General features: G+C 33.3%; 2 protein-coding genes across 6 annotated transcripts; both read right to left on the bottom strand.

Annotated features, from left to right (window-relative positions):
* Nucleotides 1–2,888: 2,888 nt before the first annotated feature.
* Nucleotides 2,889–4,813, bottom strand: LOC132624189 (GDSL esterase/lipase At1g09390-like). The gene is made up of 4 exons (XM_060339009.1): nucleotides 4,561–4,813; nucleotides 3,909–4,094; nucleotides 3,512–3,669; nucleotides 2,889–3,409 (listed from the first exon to the last, which is right to left on the bottom strand). Exons 1-4 carry the CDS (start codon nucleotides 4,811–4,813, stop codon nucleotides 3,113–3,115), a joined length of 894 nt encoding a protein of 297 aa, XP_060194992.1. The 3' UTR covers nucleotides 2,889–3,112.
* Nucleotides 4,814–5,549: 736 nt separating this feature from the next.
* LOC132624843 (putative F-box protein At1g49610) lies at nucleotides 5,550–16,676 on the bottom strand. Of its 5 annotated transcripts, none has more exons than XM_060339594.1 (4): nucleotides 16,561–16,669; nucleotides 7,867–8,820; nucleotides 7,107–7,280; nucleotides 5,550–6,072 (listed from the first exon to the last, which is right to left on the bottom strand). In XM_060339594.1, the coding sequence occupies exons 2-4, from the start codon at nucleotides 8,734–8,736 to the stop codon at nucleotides 5,773–5,775; spliced, it is 1,344 nt and encodes a 447-aa protein (XP_060195577.1). In that variant the 5' UTR covers nucleotides 8,737–8,820; nucleotides 16,561–16,669; the 3' UTR covers nucleotides 5,550–5,772. The 5 variants fall into 5 exon arrangements, with proteins under 5 accessions (XP_060195577.1, XP_060195585.1, XP_060195593.1 ...); XM_060339602.1 differs by lacking the exon at nucleotides 16,561–16,669 and adding an exon at nucleotides 9,432–9,542; XM_060339610.1 differs by lacking the exon at nucleotides 16,561–16,669 and adding an exon at nucleotides 9,319–9,431.
* Between the last annotated feature and the right edge of the window lie 1,700 nt (nucleotides 16,677–18,376).

Below are 18,376 nucleotides of genomic sequence, written 5' to 3'. Positions count from 1 at the left end.
TAATTGCCACTAAAAGTGCATCCAAAGTTCTAAAGTTCAAGAATTAGAAGTGGGGAGATAGTAAGGGAGGGCTATGACCAGTTAAAATTACCTGACTGTGTAAAAAAGATTTACACCGTCGATCTATATTAGTTCGACTCTTTACTTTTATTTTTCGCAAGAAATAGAATAAAATTAAATATCATTTTAGTCGCCAAATTTACCTTAAAAGTAAAATACTTCCCCTAACATTGAATAATTAACATTTCATTTTATTTCAACTGTCGCACATTGATCATAACTTTGAAACAGTTGACCGATCGTCGAAGTGGTAAAATGTAATTTTACTTATAATCTTAATTAGTGTTATCACTGAAATGTTTTGGGGGAAATGGGTACATTTAGTGGGTTTTTTAATTAAAGGGATAGGTCGAGTTAAAAAAAGAAAATAATGTGGAGGATTTCATCTAATTGAGGGGTAATTTTGTTAACTTTAGTAACGGCAGGGTATAAATAGTCCCAACTTGTAACGGAGGCCAAATTTGACTCTTAAACGAAAGTAGAGGGGTATTTTTGACCCTTTCCCTTAATTTTATGTCAATGTGATGGATTTATCATATATTAATATAAAGAAAATGATCAATCTTACCCCACTAAACTTTGAGATATGAGCATGAGATAACACTAAATTATTTATTTCTCTTTTCGGTGAATTATCTTTGGTGGTAAGAAAATATGGTCCATATCAAGATTTAGCAAGCATTACAATTTTCTTCATGAAGGGATAATGAGTACCAAGATGAAGCTTTAATTAGCATACATGCACAAAGATTTTATTAGTCTCCGACATTCTTTTGTGTGTTTGAAGAAATTAAATATATTAACATATTGGCTATTGTTATCATGCTTTTAGTATTTACGATAATCAGTATATCAAACTCTGTTGAAAGATGCTCATAATGTTATAACAAGAGGTTCCTTTACTTGGTTGGGGAAGCCATTTTTTTGTAGAAGCTATTCATCTGGAAACTAGTGTCGTAATGAAATTTGTTGACGATACAGATTTAAAAATATCATGTAATAGGTTTTCATTTTCAGTACAAGACTCAAATATCTTAGCAATATTTTCAACCAGAGAAGACCTTCACAAAATAGCAAAAGTTCATCTTACAAAAGCATGTTTGAACAAAACAAGATGTCTGACCTCAAAGAAATAAAATACAATATATACAGCTTCTGAACAGTCGATGCATATAGTTCCATCAGAGAACAAAATGACTATATGTTGTCACTTAAGAAGTGTAACGACTGCCCGGGAAGAAGCTCTAGGCAGGCTTAGTAATCTCTGAGCTACTTCCAGCAAGGACTCTGGTGAATTTACGTCTAAATCCCTTCTAGCTATAATTACGAGATTCTCCAGTACCCTCCCGTTCTTCAAAATGAACTCTAGAAATGGAAATACTGCGTGTTGTGCCACAAATTTGGTAAGCTTGACGGTCTTCAAATGATGCAGACATCCGACGTGCTTTGCTTGTGATGCTAAGTAGTCTGCGCCATTAGAATTGCACAAGTACTCCGTGGCTTTTGTCAACTAGAAGAACATTACCAAGATAAATTTTACTATTATTTTGATTAGAAACACAAACTAACAGTACAAATGATCTCCAGAAGCCAGTAGAGGATGAAATCAATGGATAATTTTATTTTTATGGATAACGAAAGCATTGATTAATTCTCGGACAACAAAAGGAAAAGGGATTTATTCAGGAGAGAAAAAAAAACATTAGCTAAGAAAATGTAGTCAATGCGATATTTTGGTTTATTAACCGAAGCTAAATCTTAAAAAGCATGAACAAGTGTCTTGGTTCATTTGTACTTTGAGTTATCCTAGGTGCTTAAGTCTATTGTTTGTGCGTTATAATTGAAGTGTGTCGTTTGAGTTGAGCTATCTTAGACGGTTTAGGGAGTATAAGGATTGATGTAGCAGCTATACCTATGTGAGTCTAGTCTGTTCTTTTATAAGAGTTGAGTTTTTCAAAATGTTACTCCATTTTATGGGTCTTAGTTTGACTGGACACAGAGTTTAAAAAAGTAAAGAAAACTTTTAAATCTTTTGGTCTTAAACAAATAATGTGTGTAATGTACCAAAATAAACTTTGAATCTTTTAGTCTTAAACATGAATTGTAGGATGTTGATTTAGAGAGTTAAAAAATATAGAAAGTTGTATTCTTTTTTAAACAGACTAAATATGAAAGTAAAACACAAAAATTGAAACAAAGTGAGTATAAGCACGCTTTGTACTTATCTCTCTCTTCTATTCTCGTTGTGCCTTATAGATAGTATTACTCTCTTTTTCATTTATAATAGTGTGTTAACAACTGTCATGGACCATAAAATCTTCACCCTAGATTTTTTAACCAGAACAAAACTGTACTATCTCATTGATTAACAAGGTGTCTTTAGTACCATATCAAGGTGCGATGTTGCAAAAATTATTGAACTTAAGTGGAGGTGTAGAGTAGTGTGTTGAAAGTATTTTGGAGGCAACAAATCCATTAGCTGCTTCTGTATAGTGAGCGCCATCCCAGCTAATGTACTTGGATCTATCCTCACAGATTGTGTAATTTCCTTGCCCACATTTGTTGTTTGATTCAAAGTTGAATGGTTGCCCTCCATATCCACAACACGCCATCAATGGATTAGGTGTTTATATCAAACCACACAATCAGTTTGGTTCTACACACTGACGGTGTGGAAAGTATCTACAAGTTCATGTTATAAGGTAATTACAAGTAAGTATGTGTTTGGTTGATCAATTTAAAAAATATTTTTGCCAATATTAGAGTAATAATTTGTGCTTAGCCAAGGTTTCAAAAGTGTTTTTAGGCTCGTCCAAATTCCTCAACTTTCTAAAATAAGAACTTTTGATTTCTTAGAAACTTGGCCGAACAAGCAGTAAATCTCTTTGATACACAATAGATAAAATAGCAACCAACATATTATAATATGTTAAAATATACTGATCATGTAATATTGTCAGTGTATATAACTTAAAATCCTCAGTATAAATATAGTTCTTTTAAAAATTTCTAACATGTATATTAGTTCATTATATACTAGTATATGTTTTTTTTATGAGGAAAGAAACAGAGACTTACCATAACCAGAAGCGTTGGCAATGAGATCATATTTGATGGAGAAGATATCAACATACACAATGGTGATATTCTTCAATTCATCTCTTAATTTTTCACAAAGGAATTGTAGTTTGTCATTGAATATTTTTGCACCTTCATTTAGAGAAACTAAGCATCCGTGCTCATCATAATCATTCTCATATTTCTTATAAGTTGCAAGTGATTTAGGCAAGCACCCTAATGGCCCTGTATTGTGTACCCAAAAATACTTTCCACCTTGTTCATAAATTGCCTGCAAATTCAATATAAAATTCAACAAATCCAAAAAATAAAATAATAATAATAATAGTAAAGGAAAAGGGCAAAAAGCAAAAATAAAAAATTCACTATGTACCTTTATAGCATTTTCAATTTCAGAAATGATATCAGGAATTTTGAGGCTAGCTTTTTCATATGAGAGACCACCAAATATTCCATCCAAATCATTTTGTCCAATATCAATTGTGTAAAGTGCATTCCTTAAATCTTCATCTCCTAGTAAATTTCCATCACCTAAGAAGACATCAATAGTTGAATGGTGCAATTATTGTCTTTAGTAATATGAGCAATCTTTAAAGCCAGTTAATGTATGGTCCAAAACTAGATGGATTCAAACTCATAACGTGCATCTAACACATCATGAACTATGCTCTCTAGAACAAAGCTTTAAGGGGTGATAGAATTATTGTCTTGCATCTATATTCCATTTTTCTCTGACACCCAATCATATTGCTTTAGTTTGATATATATACCTTTGTCAAATAACTCAAGAGAAAGAGATTGAAACCGATGGAATTGGGCAATTTGGATTGGCAAATTGAAAGAAACTAATCTTGGAAGAGTTTTAGAACCAGCAATAGCAAAATTAACACCATTTTTGAAGTTTGTGCCTATTGACTCCATAAATGGAGTTAAATACTCATTTCCCACACTTTCACCTGCAAAGAAAATAATGAAAATCAAATAAATAAATCAATAAACAAAAAATGATCACAAGGCCAGAAAAAAAAAAAAGGATAAACAGAAAATAAAACACTATTGGATACTATTTCATTCTTAACCAGCGATTTCGGGTTTGAGTCCTTATTATGTAATTGCCTTTGGTAAGAAAGGCTTTACTCCCAAAAATGGGACTTATCAACACGAATTCAAAAGCGGGTAACAACCATCAGCTGAAAAATAAAAAATTCACAATTTCTTACAGGTAAAAATATTTGAAAAATGATAATAAAAGAGAGACTAATTTAATTATCTAATGATATCACATATGGTTGTGAAACAATAGATACTCTTCTATTCTTAATCGACAGTCTAGAATTCGAGTCCTGAGTATATGATTATATTTCAAAGCGCTTTATTAAAGCAAATATCAAACATCGGGTGTGTATCATTAAACCAACTTACATAGAAAATTAATAATTAATCTGCCATCACACATTCGACCAGCTAAATCATGATTAAAGGTGCGTGCTTTTGGAAGTTGTCCGATCATGCCACGTACTATAACAGAGCCACCTGTATCAGAATTTGAATCTCCAAAATTTATAATTACTAAATTTTTATTGCACAGTGAATCAACAGATGAAGGGAAAAAAAGACCAAGTAAAATGGAAATTGCAAAAGAGAGAAGACAAAATATTCTTTCCTTCAAATCCATCATCAAACATCCTTTTTAGAAAACAAACCCTGATCAAATTTGAGTAAAATTGAGGCTAAAAATAGATTAAGTGATAATTTATCTCTAAAAAAGTTGTAAAAGTAACTATGCGAAGATTGATTTCTCTTGATATTGAATTAAAAAAACTATTTTGATCCCATTCACAAAATAAAAAGAAGAATTTTATGAACATAAACAGTGTAAGGTTAGTTGATATTAGATAAACAAAATAAGAAATTTTATGTATACGTAATTAAGTATGGTCTGAATTCTATAACAGATAACATAGAAACCAACAAGAGTAACTGCTATTTATTGGTGACGATTTTAATGAATTGTTAAACTGAAACAAAACTGAAGATAATGGCAATTTTAGAAAACCTTACAACTTTCATGTCATTTATTATGAAACTAAACATAAATAAAGAATCAAGTAACTGAAAAGAAAAAGTAACTGCAAGGAAAATATTCTGAAATATTGGAGTTTAGATATCAAGAAAGCCTAAAGATCTTTTTATTTTATGCTTTAGAAAACGGGGATACTTGTCATATCTACTAAAGCTATTTACATACAATCCCACGACAAACATCGCTTCAAGGAAAGCATTCCGCACGTGTTTAAAGACTTCAATTTTGTGTTCTTAATTCATGTTTTCAAGCCTTAATTAATCTTTAGTGTTCTTCTTCACATATATTTTTATAACAATCAGATGATTCAAGGACTTGACAACAAGCCTAAGGGGATATACACTTAAATTTAACCTGAGGCAACACATTATATAATCTCAAGGAGACAAGAAACATCTCAAAAGTATTTCTAGAAAGAAAGATATTTACCTACACATAATGCAATAGTTCATATTACAAAAGCATGTTTGACAGAAATAAAACACAATCCTTGCAGCTTCTTAACAGCCGATGAATGTAGTTCCATCGGAGTACAAAGCGACTTAATGTTGTCAGTTGAGAAGCGTAACGACTGCCTGGGAAGAAGCCCTAGGCAGGCTTAGTAATCTCTGAGCTACTTTCAGCAAGGACTCTGGTGAATTTGCATCTATCCCCCTTTTAGCTACGATTACGAGATTCTCCAGTACCCTCCCGTTCTTCAAAATGAACTCTAGAAATGGAAATACAGAGTGTTGTGCCACAAATTGGGTAATCTTGACTGTCTTCAAATTATGCAACAAACATTTGATGTGCTTCGCTTGTGATGCTAAGTAGTTTGCACCATTAAAATCTGCTAACTCTGTGCCTCTTGGCTAGAAAAAATATCACCAAGATAAAATTTACTTACATTTAGATAGAAGCAGAAACTGATAATACAAATGATCTCCATAAGTCAGTAAAAGATTAATCAATAACAAGAACAACATACCTAGTGTAATCCCACAAGTGGGGTCTGGAGAGGGTCGAGTGTACGCAAACCTTACCCCTATCTCGTAGAGATGGAGTGTTCGTTTCCGATACGGGAATAAGGAATAACGAAAGCAGTAAAAACAACGAAATAATGCGATAGGAAATGCAGTACCAGAGGATTAGATCAATGGATAATTAATTTCATTTTATGTTAATGAAAGCTTGGATTACTTCTCTGACAAGAAGAAGAAAATGGTCTTTTGGGGGGTAAATGGAAATTAAACTCAAGAATATGTAGTGAGTGCAGTGTTTTCTTTTTTCAAACTGAATCTAAATTTCCATAAAGTCATAAACTATCCTTTTCTTCACAAAGATACTGTTGGAGATAGTAAACAAAATGTTCGAAGTATGAAGAAGTGTCTTAAGTTCATTTGTATTTTGAGTTGTTCTCTGTGTTGAGTCGAATGCGTGTGTTGTGAAAATTATAATCGAAGTGTGTCTCTTGAGTTGTTACAGATGGTTCATGTAGTTAGGAGTTAAAGGATTGATGTATTAGCTATACATTATAACTAGAAAATGTTATAAGTGCGCTAAGTGCTAGTCTATCTTCCTCCTTAATCCTCTTTATGCCTTGTATATGAAATTTTATCGTTTGAATTGTGTTATTCCCTTCTTCCGTTTATAACATAGTGGTCCTGGTGGCAAGAACCTAGATTAAAGTCTAGATAGTTTCTTGGAGTGATGAATTAATCATGTTCAAAGCTGGTATTTGATAAATAAACTGGACTCATCCCAAGTACATGAGTTTTCTTAGTTCATATATGTTTCCCTTTTCTCCCAAATTTATGAACGAAACCATTCATGCATTCTTACCTTAATCTGAGCAGAATATGTCAGATAACAAAAAGAGAACATGAAAAGTTTAGGAAATGTGTACCTCTTCCCAGAAAATAGATTCCATGTCTATTATTAGCATCTGCAGGTCTGGTGAACCTTTTAGCAGGTTAATTGTCCCCAAAAGATCGTCCTCCCTCATAGGTACACTTAAGGTGACACATTTGTGAGTTGAAATATGAGTCGGAATACATCTCTTCTCCCTTTGTGCTAGAACCTTGTACAATGAAAATCACAGAATCCAGAGGAAAAGTAGATATTTCAGTACATACTAGGAGAAGCAAGTCTGATCTGAATTTCATGACAAAGAAATTGTATAAAGTGCAGTCAAAATATAATTTTTTTTGTCTAGTGTGTTTGGTTCATCATCAAGTTTCTACCACTGTGCTTGATGTATATAGAATCATGTCTTAGAAAGCAAAATAAATCGGAGAACTAAAGCAAGCTTGTAATAATTACTTCACTCTGCTCCACAGGTTAATACACTCAGGGGTCGTAGGGGTCGTTTGGTCTGATGGATAAGCAAAAATAGTCCCGGAATAAAAATTTAGTACCATCTTATCCCAAGTTTGGTTGGAATAAAATCCTAAAAAAACTAATCCCGGGATTAGTTATCCCACGATTGTAGTTTTATTTTTATCCCACATTGAGGGTGGGATAACTAATCCCGGTTCCCGGGATAACTTGTTCCCCAACCAAACGAGCCCTCAATATACATCTAACAAACACACAACAAAAGGACCTTATAAAGAATGCAAAAAGAAAAGACCAGATGCATATTAGTACTTGTTTAGAAAACTAACCTCAACGCACCAAGTGCCCAAAGTTAAGCTCTCAACATGTTTAAGGCTCCTACCTAACTCCATTAGGTTGTCTTGCTGCCATTTTAAGTTCTTCTTTTGTCTATCAGAATGAGTATATGGATGAAAATCAAGGGTGGCACGAACAACGGATGGCACATTCATCAAAACAAGCTTCCTATAAAAATCTCCTGACAGGTGCAGAGACTGAACATTGGGGGCTGAGATTCTCATGACGGGACCAAGTTCATACACACCTGATTCACGCTCACGTACAATCAGCACTCTTAAAGAAGGAGAATCAAAATTCAGATCATCATATCCCCAGCATGATCCCAACTCAAGGAATTCCAGTTTTGGAGCACCCACCATAATCTTATGAATGGTGTGATCCCACAACACTGAGAACCAAAGGGTTAACTTTGTCAACAAGTTCCAGCTTATCTGCATATCAGGTATAAGCCTGCAGCTCCACAAGCTCAACGTCTTGAGCGACGAATTGCAATACACACACTTAGGTGGCAACCAATCGCAACAGTCTGAATCAAAATCTAGAAAGAGCTCTTCCACATTGTTCTTTGCAGCATAAAAAATCCATCCATCATAATCTTTACAAGAACTAGCATTCAGAAAGAGACGAATTCTAAGTCTTCTGATCTTACAAGTGCCACGAGAAAGCAAGGTCCGATCCACAAAGTCCACAAAATCCTGATAAGGAAAGAGATCTCTATAATCAAAATTAAGCTCTTGGATAATAGTCCACAGGTGAGGCCAGCGTTTGGAGAGAACGGCCGTTTTGACAACATCTCTCGTGGTCAGGAATGAGAGGATGTGAAGCAGTACCGATTCAGGCAGCGCACTAAGTCGATCCATACGGGAAAGGAGTGAACTTTGAGCACAAGCTCACTAATTTATTATTGGCAAAATCCTCTTCGCTCCATGTAGTTATCTTGAGTGCTTCAGGAATATGGTCAAAAGGTGAGTACATTCCATTGAAGGATTAGATTTTCCAGAAATGATAAAAGGAAAAAGTTTTAATCTTTTACCAAAAAGCAAATGGTGATTGCAGCAGACTAATAAGAGATAAGTCACATCATACTCAGCTAAAATCAAACAAATTTCAAGCTATGATCACAATCTTAATACCCCAAAACTCATTGTATCAACTACAGTAAAAATAAGCAACAATCAAGATCTGCAACCCCAAAAGTTCTAATCTTTAATTCTTTACCAAACAATCAAAAAAGAAAATAAGATGGTGATTACAGCAGACTACTAAGAGATCACTCCCATCATATTTAGCTAACATCAAACAAATTTCAAGCTATGAACACAATCTTAACGCACCAAAAAAAAAAAAACTCAATGATATCAACTACAGTACAAATTAACAACATTCAAGAATCTGCAACCCCAAAAAGACAAGATAAATGGATCAATTATCAGCAAGCAGACCTTTTTTTCTTATTTCTTGGGATTCTTGAAAAAAAGCATATGAAAACCAAATGAGAAATAGCATAGCATAGCTACTGTAGCTATCAAAGAAAAAGCAAAGAAGAATCATTTACCTGATGATGTCTGTAGAGTGAACTAAACAAGTGAAAACACTTCTGCATTTTAAAGTAATGGCCTGGATACCTTTCACTTTTTCTCCGAATATTTTTGAACATCAAATTGTTATATATTTGTGCCAAAAAAAAATTTCTCCTTTCTTTTTTATCTATTCTAAAAAATTTATTCCATTTTTGACTTTATAAAATAATTTACAATTACATAAATATCTAAAACTTATTTTAGACCACACATTTTAAAAGTTTTTCTTTATTTTTTAAACTTTATGTCAAATTAAAAAAAAACAATTTTTTTAGGACGAAGGGAGTATAATTTTTCAAAATTCAACTTAATTTGAAAAACTTCAAAAAATTTATTTTCACAATTTTCACTTCAAATTACTCACAAAAATTCAAAAACAACTTCAATTTATATTTATGTCCAACACACCTCTAATTTTTAAGTACTACTTTCAACTTAAAAACAAATACGACCTCCGTCTCAATTTATTTGATATTTTTTGCTTTTCAAGAGTTAAACAAGTTGTTCTCATAATTTTTTCATATGTCTTTTAAAGATTTTAAATTATTAATTATGGGGACTTATAATTCTTTTTACATAATTTCCAAATATGTAAATTTTATTTTAATATATAAGTTATAAATAAGGTAAATATAGCTAACTTGGACTCTACAATCTACAATTATTATTCCACCCAAATTATGAGCTTGTTTACCAAAAATACAAAGGATTCCTGTTTCTTGGATTTAGCTTTTAACCATTCCTGTGTTATACATATTTTATTTCTTCAACGTCATTGAAGCAATGAACAATATATATACACCATTGAACTAATCCCATGCTATGTTACTGTTACATGTGAAACTCTTCATATATTTAAGTTTATTTAAAAAAAAAAAATTAGAGATGGAGAAGTAATAAAAGTATCAACAATGATTCTTTATTTTGATAACTAGGCCAAAAAGATTATTTTATCTCACTTTTGAAATTAATTGTCAGAAGTGTAATATGATCAACTCGATAGCTATTAAAATAATATCAAGCTTCTAGGCAAGTGCGAGTCAACATTCATATATAGTTTTCTTCAAATTGAAAAAGAGTAAATTATAATTCCTCAATGCAAAACTTCTTATTTTCTTAATTGCCACTAAAATTGCATCCAAAGTTTTAAAGTTCAAGAATTAGAAGTGGGGAGATAGTAAGGGAGGGCTATGACCAGTTAAAATTACCTGAAAAGATTTACACCGTCGATGTATTTTAGTTCAACTCTTTACTTTTTATTTTTTGCAAGAAATAGAATAAGATTAAATATCATTTTAGTCGCCAAATTTACCTTAAAAGTCAAATACTTCCCCTAACATTGAATAATTAACATTTCATTTTATTTCAACTGTCGGACATTGATCATAACTTTGAAACAGCTGACCGATCATCGAAGTGGTAAAATGTAATACTTATAATCTTAATTAGTGTTATCACTGAAATGTTTTGGGGGAAATGGGTACATTTAGTGGGTTATTTAATTAAAGGGGCGGTCGAGTTAAAAAAAGAAAATAATGTGAAGGATTTCATCTAATTGAGGAGTAATTTTGTTAACTTTAGTAACGGCAGGGTATAAATAGTCCCAACTTGTAACGGAGGACAAATTTGACTCTTAAACGAAAGTAGAGGGATACTTTTGACCCTTTCCCTTAATTTTATGTCAATGTGATGGATTTATCATATATTAATATAAAGAAAATGATCAATCTTACCCCACTAAACTTTTAGATATGAGCATGAGATAACACTAAATTATTTATTTATCTTGTCGGTGAATTATCTTCGGTGGTGAAGAAAATCTGGTCCATCATGAATACCAAGGTGAAGCTTTAATTAGTATACATGCACGAAACTTTTATTAGTCTCAGACATTCTTTTGTGTGTTTGAAGAAATTAAATATATTAACATATTGGCTATTGTTATCATGCTTTTAGTACCGACGTCAGTATGGAATATCAAACTCTGTTGGAAGATGCTCATAATGTTATAACAGGAGGTTCCTTTACTTGGTTGGGAAGCAATTTTTTTGTAGAAGCTATTCATCCGGAAACTAGTGTCATAATGAAATTTGTTGACGATACAGATTTAAAAATATTATGTAATAGGTTTTCATTTTCAGTACAAGACTCAAATATCTTAGCAATATTTTCAACTAGAGAAGACCTTCACAAAATAGCAAAAGTTCCATCTTACAAAAGCATGTTTGAACAAAACAAGATGCCTGACCTCAAAGAAATAAAATACAATATATACAGCTTCTGAACAGCCGATGCATATAGTCCCATCAGAGTACAAAATGACTATATGTTGTCACTTAAGAAGTGTAACGACTGCCCGGGAAGAAGCTCTAGGCAGGCTTAGTAATCTCTGAGCTACTTCCAGCAAGGACTCTGGTGAATTTACGTCTAAATCCTTTCTAGCTATGATTACGAGATTCTCCAGTACCCTCCCGTTCTTCAAAATGAACTCTAGAAATGGAAATACCGCGTGTCGTGCCACAAATTTGGTAAGCTTGACGGTCTTCAAATGATGCAGACATCCGACGTGCTTTGCTTGTGATGCTAAGTAGTCTGCGCCATTAGAATTGCACAAGTACTCTGTGGCTTTTGTCAACTAGAAGAACATTACCAAGATAAAGTTTACTATTATTTTGATTAGAAACACAAACTAACCGTACAAATGATCTCCAGAAGCCAGTAGAGGATGAAATCAATGGATAATGAAAGCATTGATTACTTCTCGGACAACAAAAGGAAAAGGGATTTATTCAGGAGAAAAAAAAAATTAGCTAAGAAAATGTAGTCAATGCGATATTTTGGTTTATTAACCGAAGCTAAATCTTAGAAAACTGTACTTCACAAAGATACTGTTGGAAATAGTAAACTTAAAAAGCATGAACAAGTGTCTTGGTTCATTTGTACTTTGAGTTATCCTAGGTGCTTAAGTCTATTGTTTGTGCGTTATAATTGAAGTGTGTCGTTTGAGTTGAGCTATCTTAGACGGTTTAGGGAGTATAAGGATTGATGCAGCAGCTATACCTATGTGAGTCTAGTCTGTTCTTTTATAAGAGTTGAGTTTTTCAAAATGTTACTCCATTTTATGTGTCTTAGTTTGACAGGACACAGAATTTAAAAAAGTAAAGAAAACTTTAAAATCTTTTGGTCTTAAACAAATAATGTGTGTAATGTACCAAAATAAACTTTGAATCTTTTAGTCTTAAACATGAATTGTAGGATGTTGATTCAGAGAGTTAAAAAATATAGAAAGTTGCATTCTTTTTTAAACAGACTAAATATGAAAGTAAATATGAAAGTAAGACACAAAAATTGAAACAAAGTGATTATAAGCACGCTTTGTACTTATCTCTCTCTTCTGTTCTCGTTGTGCCTTATAGATAGTATTACTCTCTTTTCCATTTATAACAGTGTGTTAACAACTGCCTAGTTTAAAATCCAAAAAATCTCTTTGGAGTGACGAATCAATTTTGAAGGCGGTGTTTGATAAATAAACTAGAATCATCACAAGTACATGAATCTTAGTTCCCGTATTAGGAGATTAATGTAAGAATGCACAAATGTTTTTGTTTATGTATTTCGGATAAAAGGTGTGTCATGTTTTTTCTCCCAAGTTTCCAACAAATCCTCTTGGCAGAATATGTCAGATAAGAAACACAGAAGACAGAAGTTTAGGACATGTGTACCCGGTCATAGAGTTCAGTTCGCATGTCTATTATAAGCGTCTGCAGAGCTGGTGAACCTTTTAGCAGGTTAACTGTCCCCAAAAGATCGTCTTCCGTCATAGGTGCTCTTAATGTAACACATTTGTGAGTTGTAATCTGAGAAGGAATACGTCTACTCTCCTTTAGCGCTAGAACCTTGTACCATCAAATCACAGAATCCATAGGAAAACAAGTAGATATTTCAGTACACACTAGGACAAGCAAGTCCGATCTGAAAGTGAAATTGGATAATCTTAATCCTAGTGATATACTAGAACAAAAGACAACATGATAAACTTTTGGCTTGCCTCCTCGGGATAGGATCTAAACCAAGCAATGTGGTGCTCCCATGGAGCACTATGTGCTATTTGTCTATGCTCATTCGCGTTTACTTTGATACGATTTTACTTCCTCTTTGGTGCTTCGCTCTTTAGGAATTCAGTTACTTGTGCTGACAACTTGGTCATTTTGTCATTGGAGAGCTTAAGAGATTTCTTTCCAATAGATTCTCACCTAAATGGACCTACGAATCAGTTTCTTTTAGTAAGATTTTGCTTACAAATATTGTGCGGTTGAATGAATACGGTTGAGCCAGTGACAGTTCAATTCCTTGTGAGCTTGGGAAATTTGTGCTTACAGTTGTATTTGGAATGAATACTATTTTGTTTACAAAGAAAACTTAGAATAGTACTTGTCTTTTGAATATTAGCTTATAGAAATAACCTAATGCTCAGCAATCAGAGGATCCTACCGAAGATCTCTCTAACGTGTTTGTTTCAACATCAAGTTTCCACCAAATGTGCTTGATGTATATAGAGCTATGTTGCTAGGAATCTCCAAAATGTTGTTGAACCCAGGTCACATCCCCCAAAATTTTACTACTTTTGGAGGACTCAACACGTACCTGGCGGCATTTTTGAAGATTCCGAGCAACATAAATATAAAGTCATACCTAGAAAGCAAATTAATCTAAGAACTAAAGGTAGCAATTTCAACAATTACTTCACTCTCCTCCAAAGGTATACCTAACAAAGACACAAAAAAAGGAAAAAGACTTTTAAAAGAACGCAAAAAGAAAGACCAGATATAGGTTACTTGTTGGTAAAACTAACCTCAATGCACTCAGGGCCCAAAGTTAAGCTCTCAACATGTCTAAGGCACCTAAATACCTCCATTATATTCCTCCGCTGCCATTTTATGGTCTTCTTTCCACTAAGCAAACAACTACGTGGACGAAAATCGACGGTGGCATGAACGACGGATGACACATTCATCAAAATACACTTCCTATGAAGAGATCCTGACAGGTCCAAGGACTGAACTTTGGGGGCTGAAATTCTCATGATGGGACCATAATCAAGCTGATCAAGTGATTCAAGCTCACGTACAATCAGCGTACTTAAAGAAGGAGAGTCAAGGTTCAGATTATCATAGCCCCAACACCAATCCAAAGTAAAGACTTCCAGTTTCGGAGCACCCACCATAATCTTATGAATGTCTTGATCCCCCAACACCGCACACGAGAGGGTTAACTTTGTCAATGAGTCCCAGGTTATTTGCAGATCACGTGTGAACTTGCAGCTCGACAAACTCAATGTCTTGAGTGACGAATTGCGATACACACAGTGAGGTGGGAACCAATAGCAACAATTTTGATGAAATTCTAAGAAGAGCTCTTCGACATTATTCTTTGCAGCATATAGTATCCATCCATCATAATCTTTACGAGAACTATCATTTGAAAAGAAACCAATTCTAAGTCTTCTGATCTTAGAATTGCCACGACAAAGCAAGGTCCGATTCACAAAGTCTGCAAAATCCCGATAAGGATACCATTCATCTTTAACAAAATCAAGAGTTGGGACAATTGTCCACAGATCCCGCCAGTGTTTGGAGAGAATGGCCGTTTTGACAACATCTTTCATGTCCAGGAATGAAAGGATGTGAAGCAGTATCGTTTCAGGCAGCTCACTAAGTCGATCCATAATGGAAAGCAATGAATTTTGAGGAAAAGCTAAGCTATGAGCATCAGATTTCCATCTTTCACCAATTTTTTCTTAGCTCGATCTGTCTCTGCATATGCCATACAATTATCTCATTTCAGGAATATGGTAAAACTGTGAGTTGATTTGAAGGATTAGATTTTCAAGAAATGATAAAAGGAGAAAGTTTTTATCTTTATCAACAAACTAAAAAAATGGTGATTTCAGCAGACTAGTAAGAGATAAAACCCATCACATTCAGCTAAAATCAAACAAATTTCAAGCTATGAACACATTCTTCAAGCAGCAAAAAAAACTCAATGATATCAACTACAGTAAAAATTAGCAACATACATGAATTTATGCCACCCCAAAAGTTTTAATCTTTATCAACAAACAAGAGAAAAAGGGAATATAAATGGTTAATAGCAGACTAGTAAGAGATCACTCCCATCATATTCGGCTAAAATCAAACAAATTACAAGCTATGAACACAGTTTTAAGACACCAAGAAAACTCAATGATATCAACTACAGTAAATTTTAGCAACATTCAAGAATCCGCAACTCCGAAAGTTTTAATCTTTATCAACAAAGGAAAAAGGAAAGAAAAATACATGGTGATTGCAGCATAGTAGTAAGCCATAAATCCAATCATATTCAGCTAAATGAAATCAAAAAAATATCTTAATACACCTAAAGAACTCAATGATATCAACTACACTACAGAATTGGCAACATTCAAGAATCTGCTAAATGTAACAACAAAAGTTTTAATCTTTATCAACAAACAACAAACAAAGGCAGCCGGTGCACTAAGCTCCCGCTATGCTCAGTGGAAGGGTCGGACCACAAGGGTTTATCAACAAACAACAGAAAAAAGAAAAATATAGTTAATAGCAGACTAGTAAGAGATAAATCCTATCATATTCAGCTAAAACCAAACAAATTTCAAGCTATGAACACAAACTTAATACACCAAAAACTCAATGATATCAACTACAGTAAAAATTAGCAACATCCAAGAATCAGCAACTCCAAAAGTTCTGATCTTTATCAACAAAAAAAAAAAAATGGTGATTACAGCAGACTAATAAGAGATTAAATCCCATCATATAAAGCTATAATTAGAAAAAGAAATTCAAGCTATGAACACAATTTAATACACCAAAAGAGCTCAATTATATCAACTATATAGTACAAATTAGCAACATTCAAGAATCTGCAACCCCAAAAAGACAAGATAAATGGATCAATTATCAGCAAGCAGACCTTTTTTCTTATTTCTTGGGATTCTTGAAAAAAAGCATATGAAAATCAAATGAGAAATAGCATAGTATAGCTACTGTAGCTATCAAGAAAAAGCAAAGAAGAATCATTTACCTGATGATGTCTGTAGAGTGAAGTAAACAAGTGAAAACACTTCTTCTGCTTTTTTAAAGTGAGAAGAAGAATTAAAATAATGACCAGGATACTTTTCACTTTTTCCCGGAATATTTTTCAACATTCATATAATTTTTCGAAATTCAACTTAATTTAAAGAATTTTAAAAAAAATTATTTTCACAATTTTCACTTTAAATAACTCATAAAAATTCAAAAACAACTTCGATTTGTATTTATGTCCAACACAACTTTAATTTTCAACTCTAATTTTTAAGTAATATTTTCAACTTAAAAACAAATACCCTCTCCGTCCCAATTTATTTAACACTTTTCACTTTTCGAAAATCAAATAAATTGTTTTTGAGTAATTTTTTATATGCCTTTTAAATATTTTAAATTATCAATTATGGTGACTTATAGTTCTTTTTACATAGTTTTCAAATATATAAATTTTATTTGAAAATTCTTTAAAGATTCTATATTTAAATATACAATCAAAATTAAGAAATTTAACTAAAAAAGTAAAATAAATTAGAACAGAGGGAGTGTTATTTTTTTTGGGTCAAATTTTACAATTCTTATGTCCAAACGCCACTTAAAATCATGGGAAAAAAATAATTTTTCTCTCTCTACTTGAAATGCTCTCGGCGCACGATTAGACTCCTGCTAACGTGCACCTTCGAGCTTCCATGGCTAAGAGAGGGAGACCAAGAAAAGATACACTACCTACAGAGCAAGGATGCACTGTAAACATCAGTAATGTTGATAGAGGCAAAGGAGTTACAGCTAACCCACAAGGGCATACAGTTGGGAAGACACCTATGCAAAAGGGAAGTGCAACAGTGGCGTTGTTGACACCCAATTTTGTCCCGCCTCTCCTCCGAAATACCTATTTACGCCTCTAATATTTTTAAAAAAATTAAAATATATATATAGTCATTTTTTACTAAATTATCAACTTCTCATCAATACCGGCACTTTATTATTCTATTGCAGTTACTATTGTTGTTGTTGTTATTATTATTATTATTATTATTATTATTATTATTATTATTTATTACTATTATTATAATTCACAATTTTATCATTTTTTACCAGCTTACGCACACGCATCGCATTTATCTTTTTTGTGTAATTAAATAATAGTATTTATTTTACTGTGGATTTTCAAAATATTATTGCACGGCTATTACAACGCCATTTTTTTTATATCTGAGCATTAATGATTGCATATCTCATATTGAGCGATATTTTAACACAAGTTATTTAAACAGGTCTTTATTTAAATTTAGAAGCCAAACTATTTTTTGTGCACGTAGTCCGTATTTTTGACTTACCGGACCCCAAATCAAAGTCCGATTAACTCTTAATATTTTTTGGACTAGACCATGTTTTTTATCTCAATTTTTAGACCAGTACATGTTTTAATTCACTAGTCCATCCTTTTAAAACCCAGTCTAAAATTGACCCGGTCCACAAATGGACCGGGTCCGATATATTTTCATCAAAATAAGGGAAACCTAAAAAGGGTTCCCCTCATTTTTTTCCTCCGCCGCTCCCTTCCTCTTTCTCTCTCTCTTCGCTCCCTCTTCTCTCATCGACAGCCCCACCACCGCCGCTCCTCTTCGTCATCTCTCGTCCCCACCACCGCCGCCTGCACCCCGCTCCCACTTCCCTCTGTTCCCCACTTCTTCTTGTTCCCCCCGCTCCTCTCTCTCTTCCTCTCAAACGAAAACCCCAATACACCCTATAAATAATTGGATCTTGATTCGGTGAAAAGGGAGGATTTTTGGGATTTGGGGAAACCCCCCAAG

The sequence above is a fragment of the Lycium barbarum genome, chromosome 2 (genome assembly GCF_019175385.1).
Source record: "Lycium barbarum isolate Lr01 chromosome 2, ASM1917538v2, whole genome shotgun sequence".
NCBI lineage: Eukaryota > Viridiplantae > Streptophyta > Magnoliopsida > Solanales > Solanaceae > Lycium > Lycium barbarum.
This window is presented reverse-complemented; position numbering and strand designations above follow the sequence as displayed.

Coding starts and splice junctions, on each gene's coding strand:
- LOC132624843 (XM_060339578.1), bottom strand. CDS start 15,181: ATGGATCGACTTAGTGAGCTGCCTGAAACGATACTGCTTCACATCCTT. Junction 13,353..14,308: donor TGGGCCCTGAGTGCATTGAG/GTTAGTTTTACC, acceptor TGATGGTACAAG/GTTCTAGCGCTAAAGGAGAG. Junction 12,092..13,178: donor GAACTGAACTCTATGACCGG/GTACACATGTCC, acceptor ATGTTCTTCTAG/TTGACAAAAGCCACAGAGTA.
- LOC132624189 (XM_060339009.1), bottom strand. CDS start 4,813: ATGGATTTGAAGGAAAGAATATTTTGTCTTCTCTCTTTTGCAATTTCC. Junction 4,095..4,560: donor ATTAATTATTAATTTTCTAT/GTAAGTTGGTTT, acceptor TTTTCTTTGCAG/GTGAAAGTGTGGGAAATGAG. Junction 3,410..3,511: donor AAATTGAAAATGCTATAAAG/GTACATAGTGAA, acceptor TTGAATTTGCAG/GCAATTTATGAACAAGGTGG.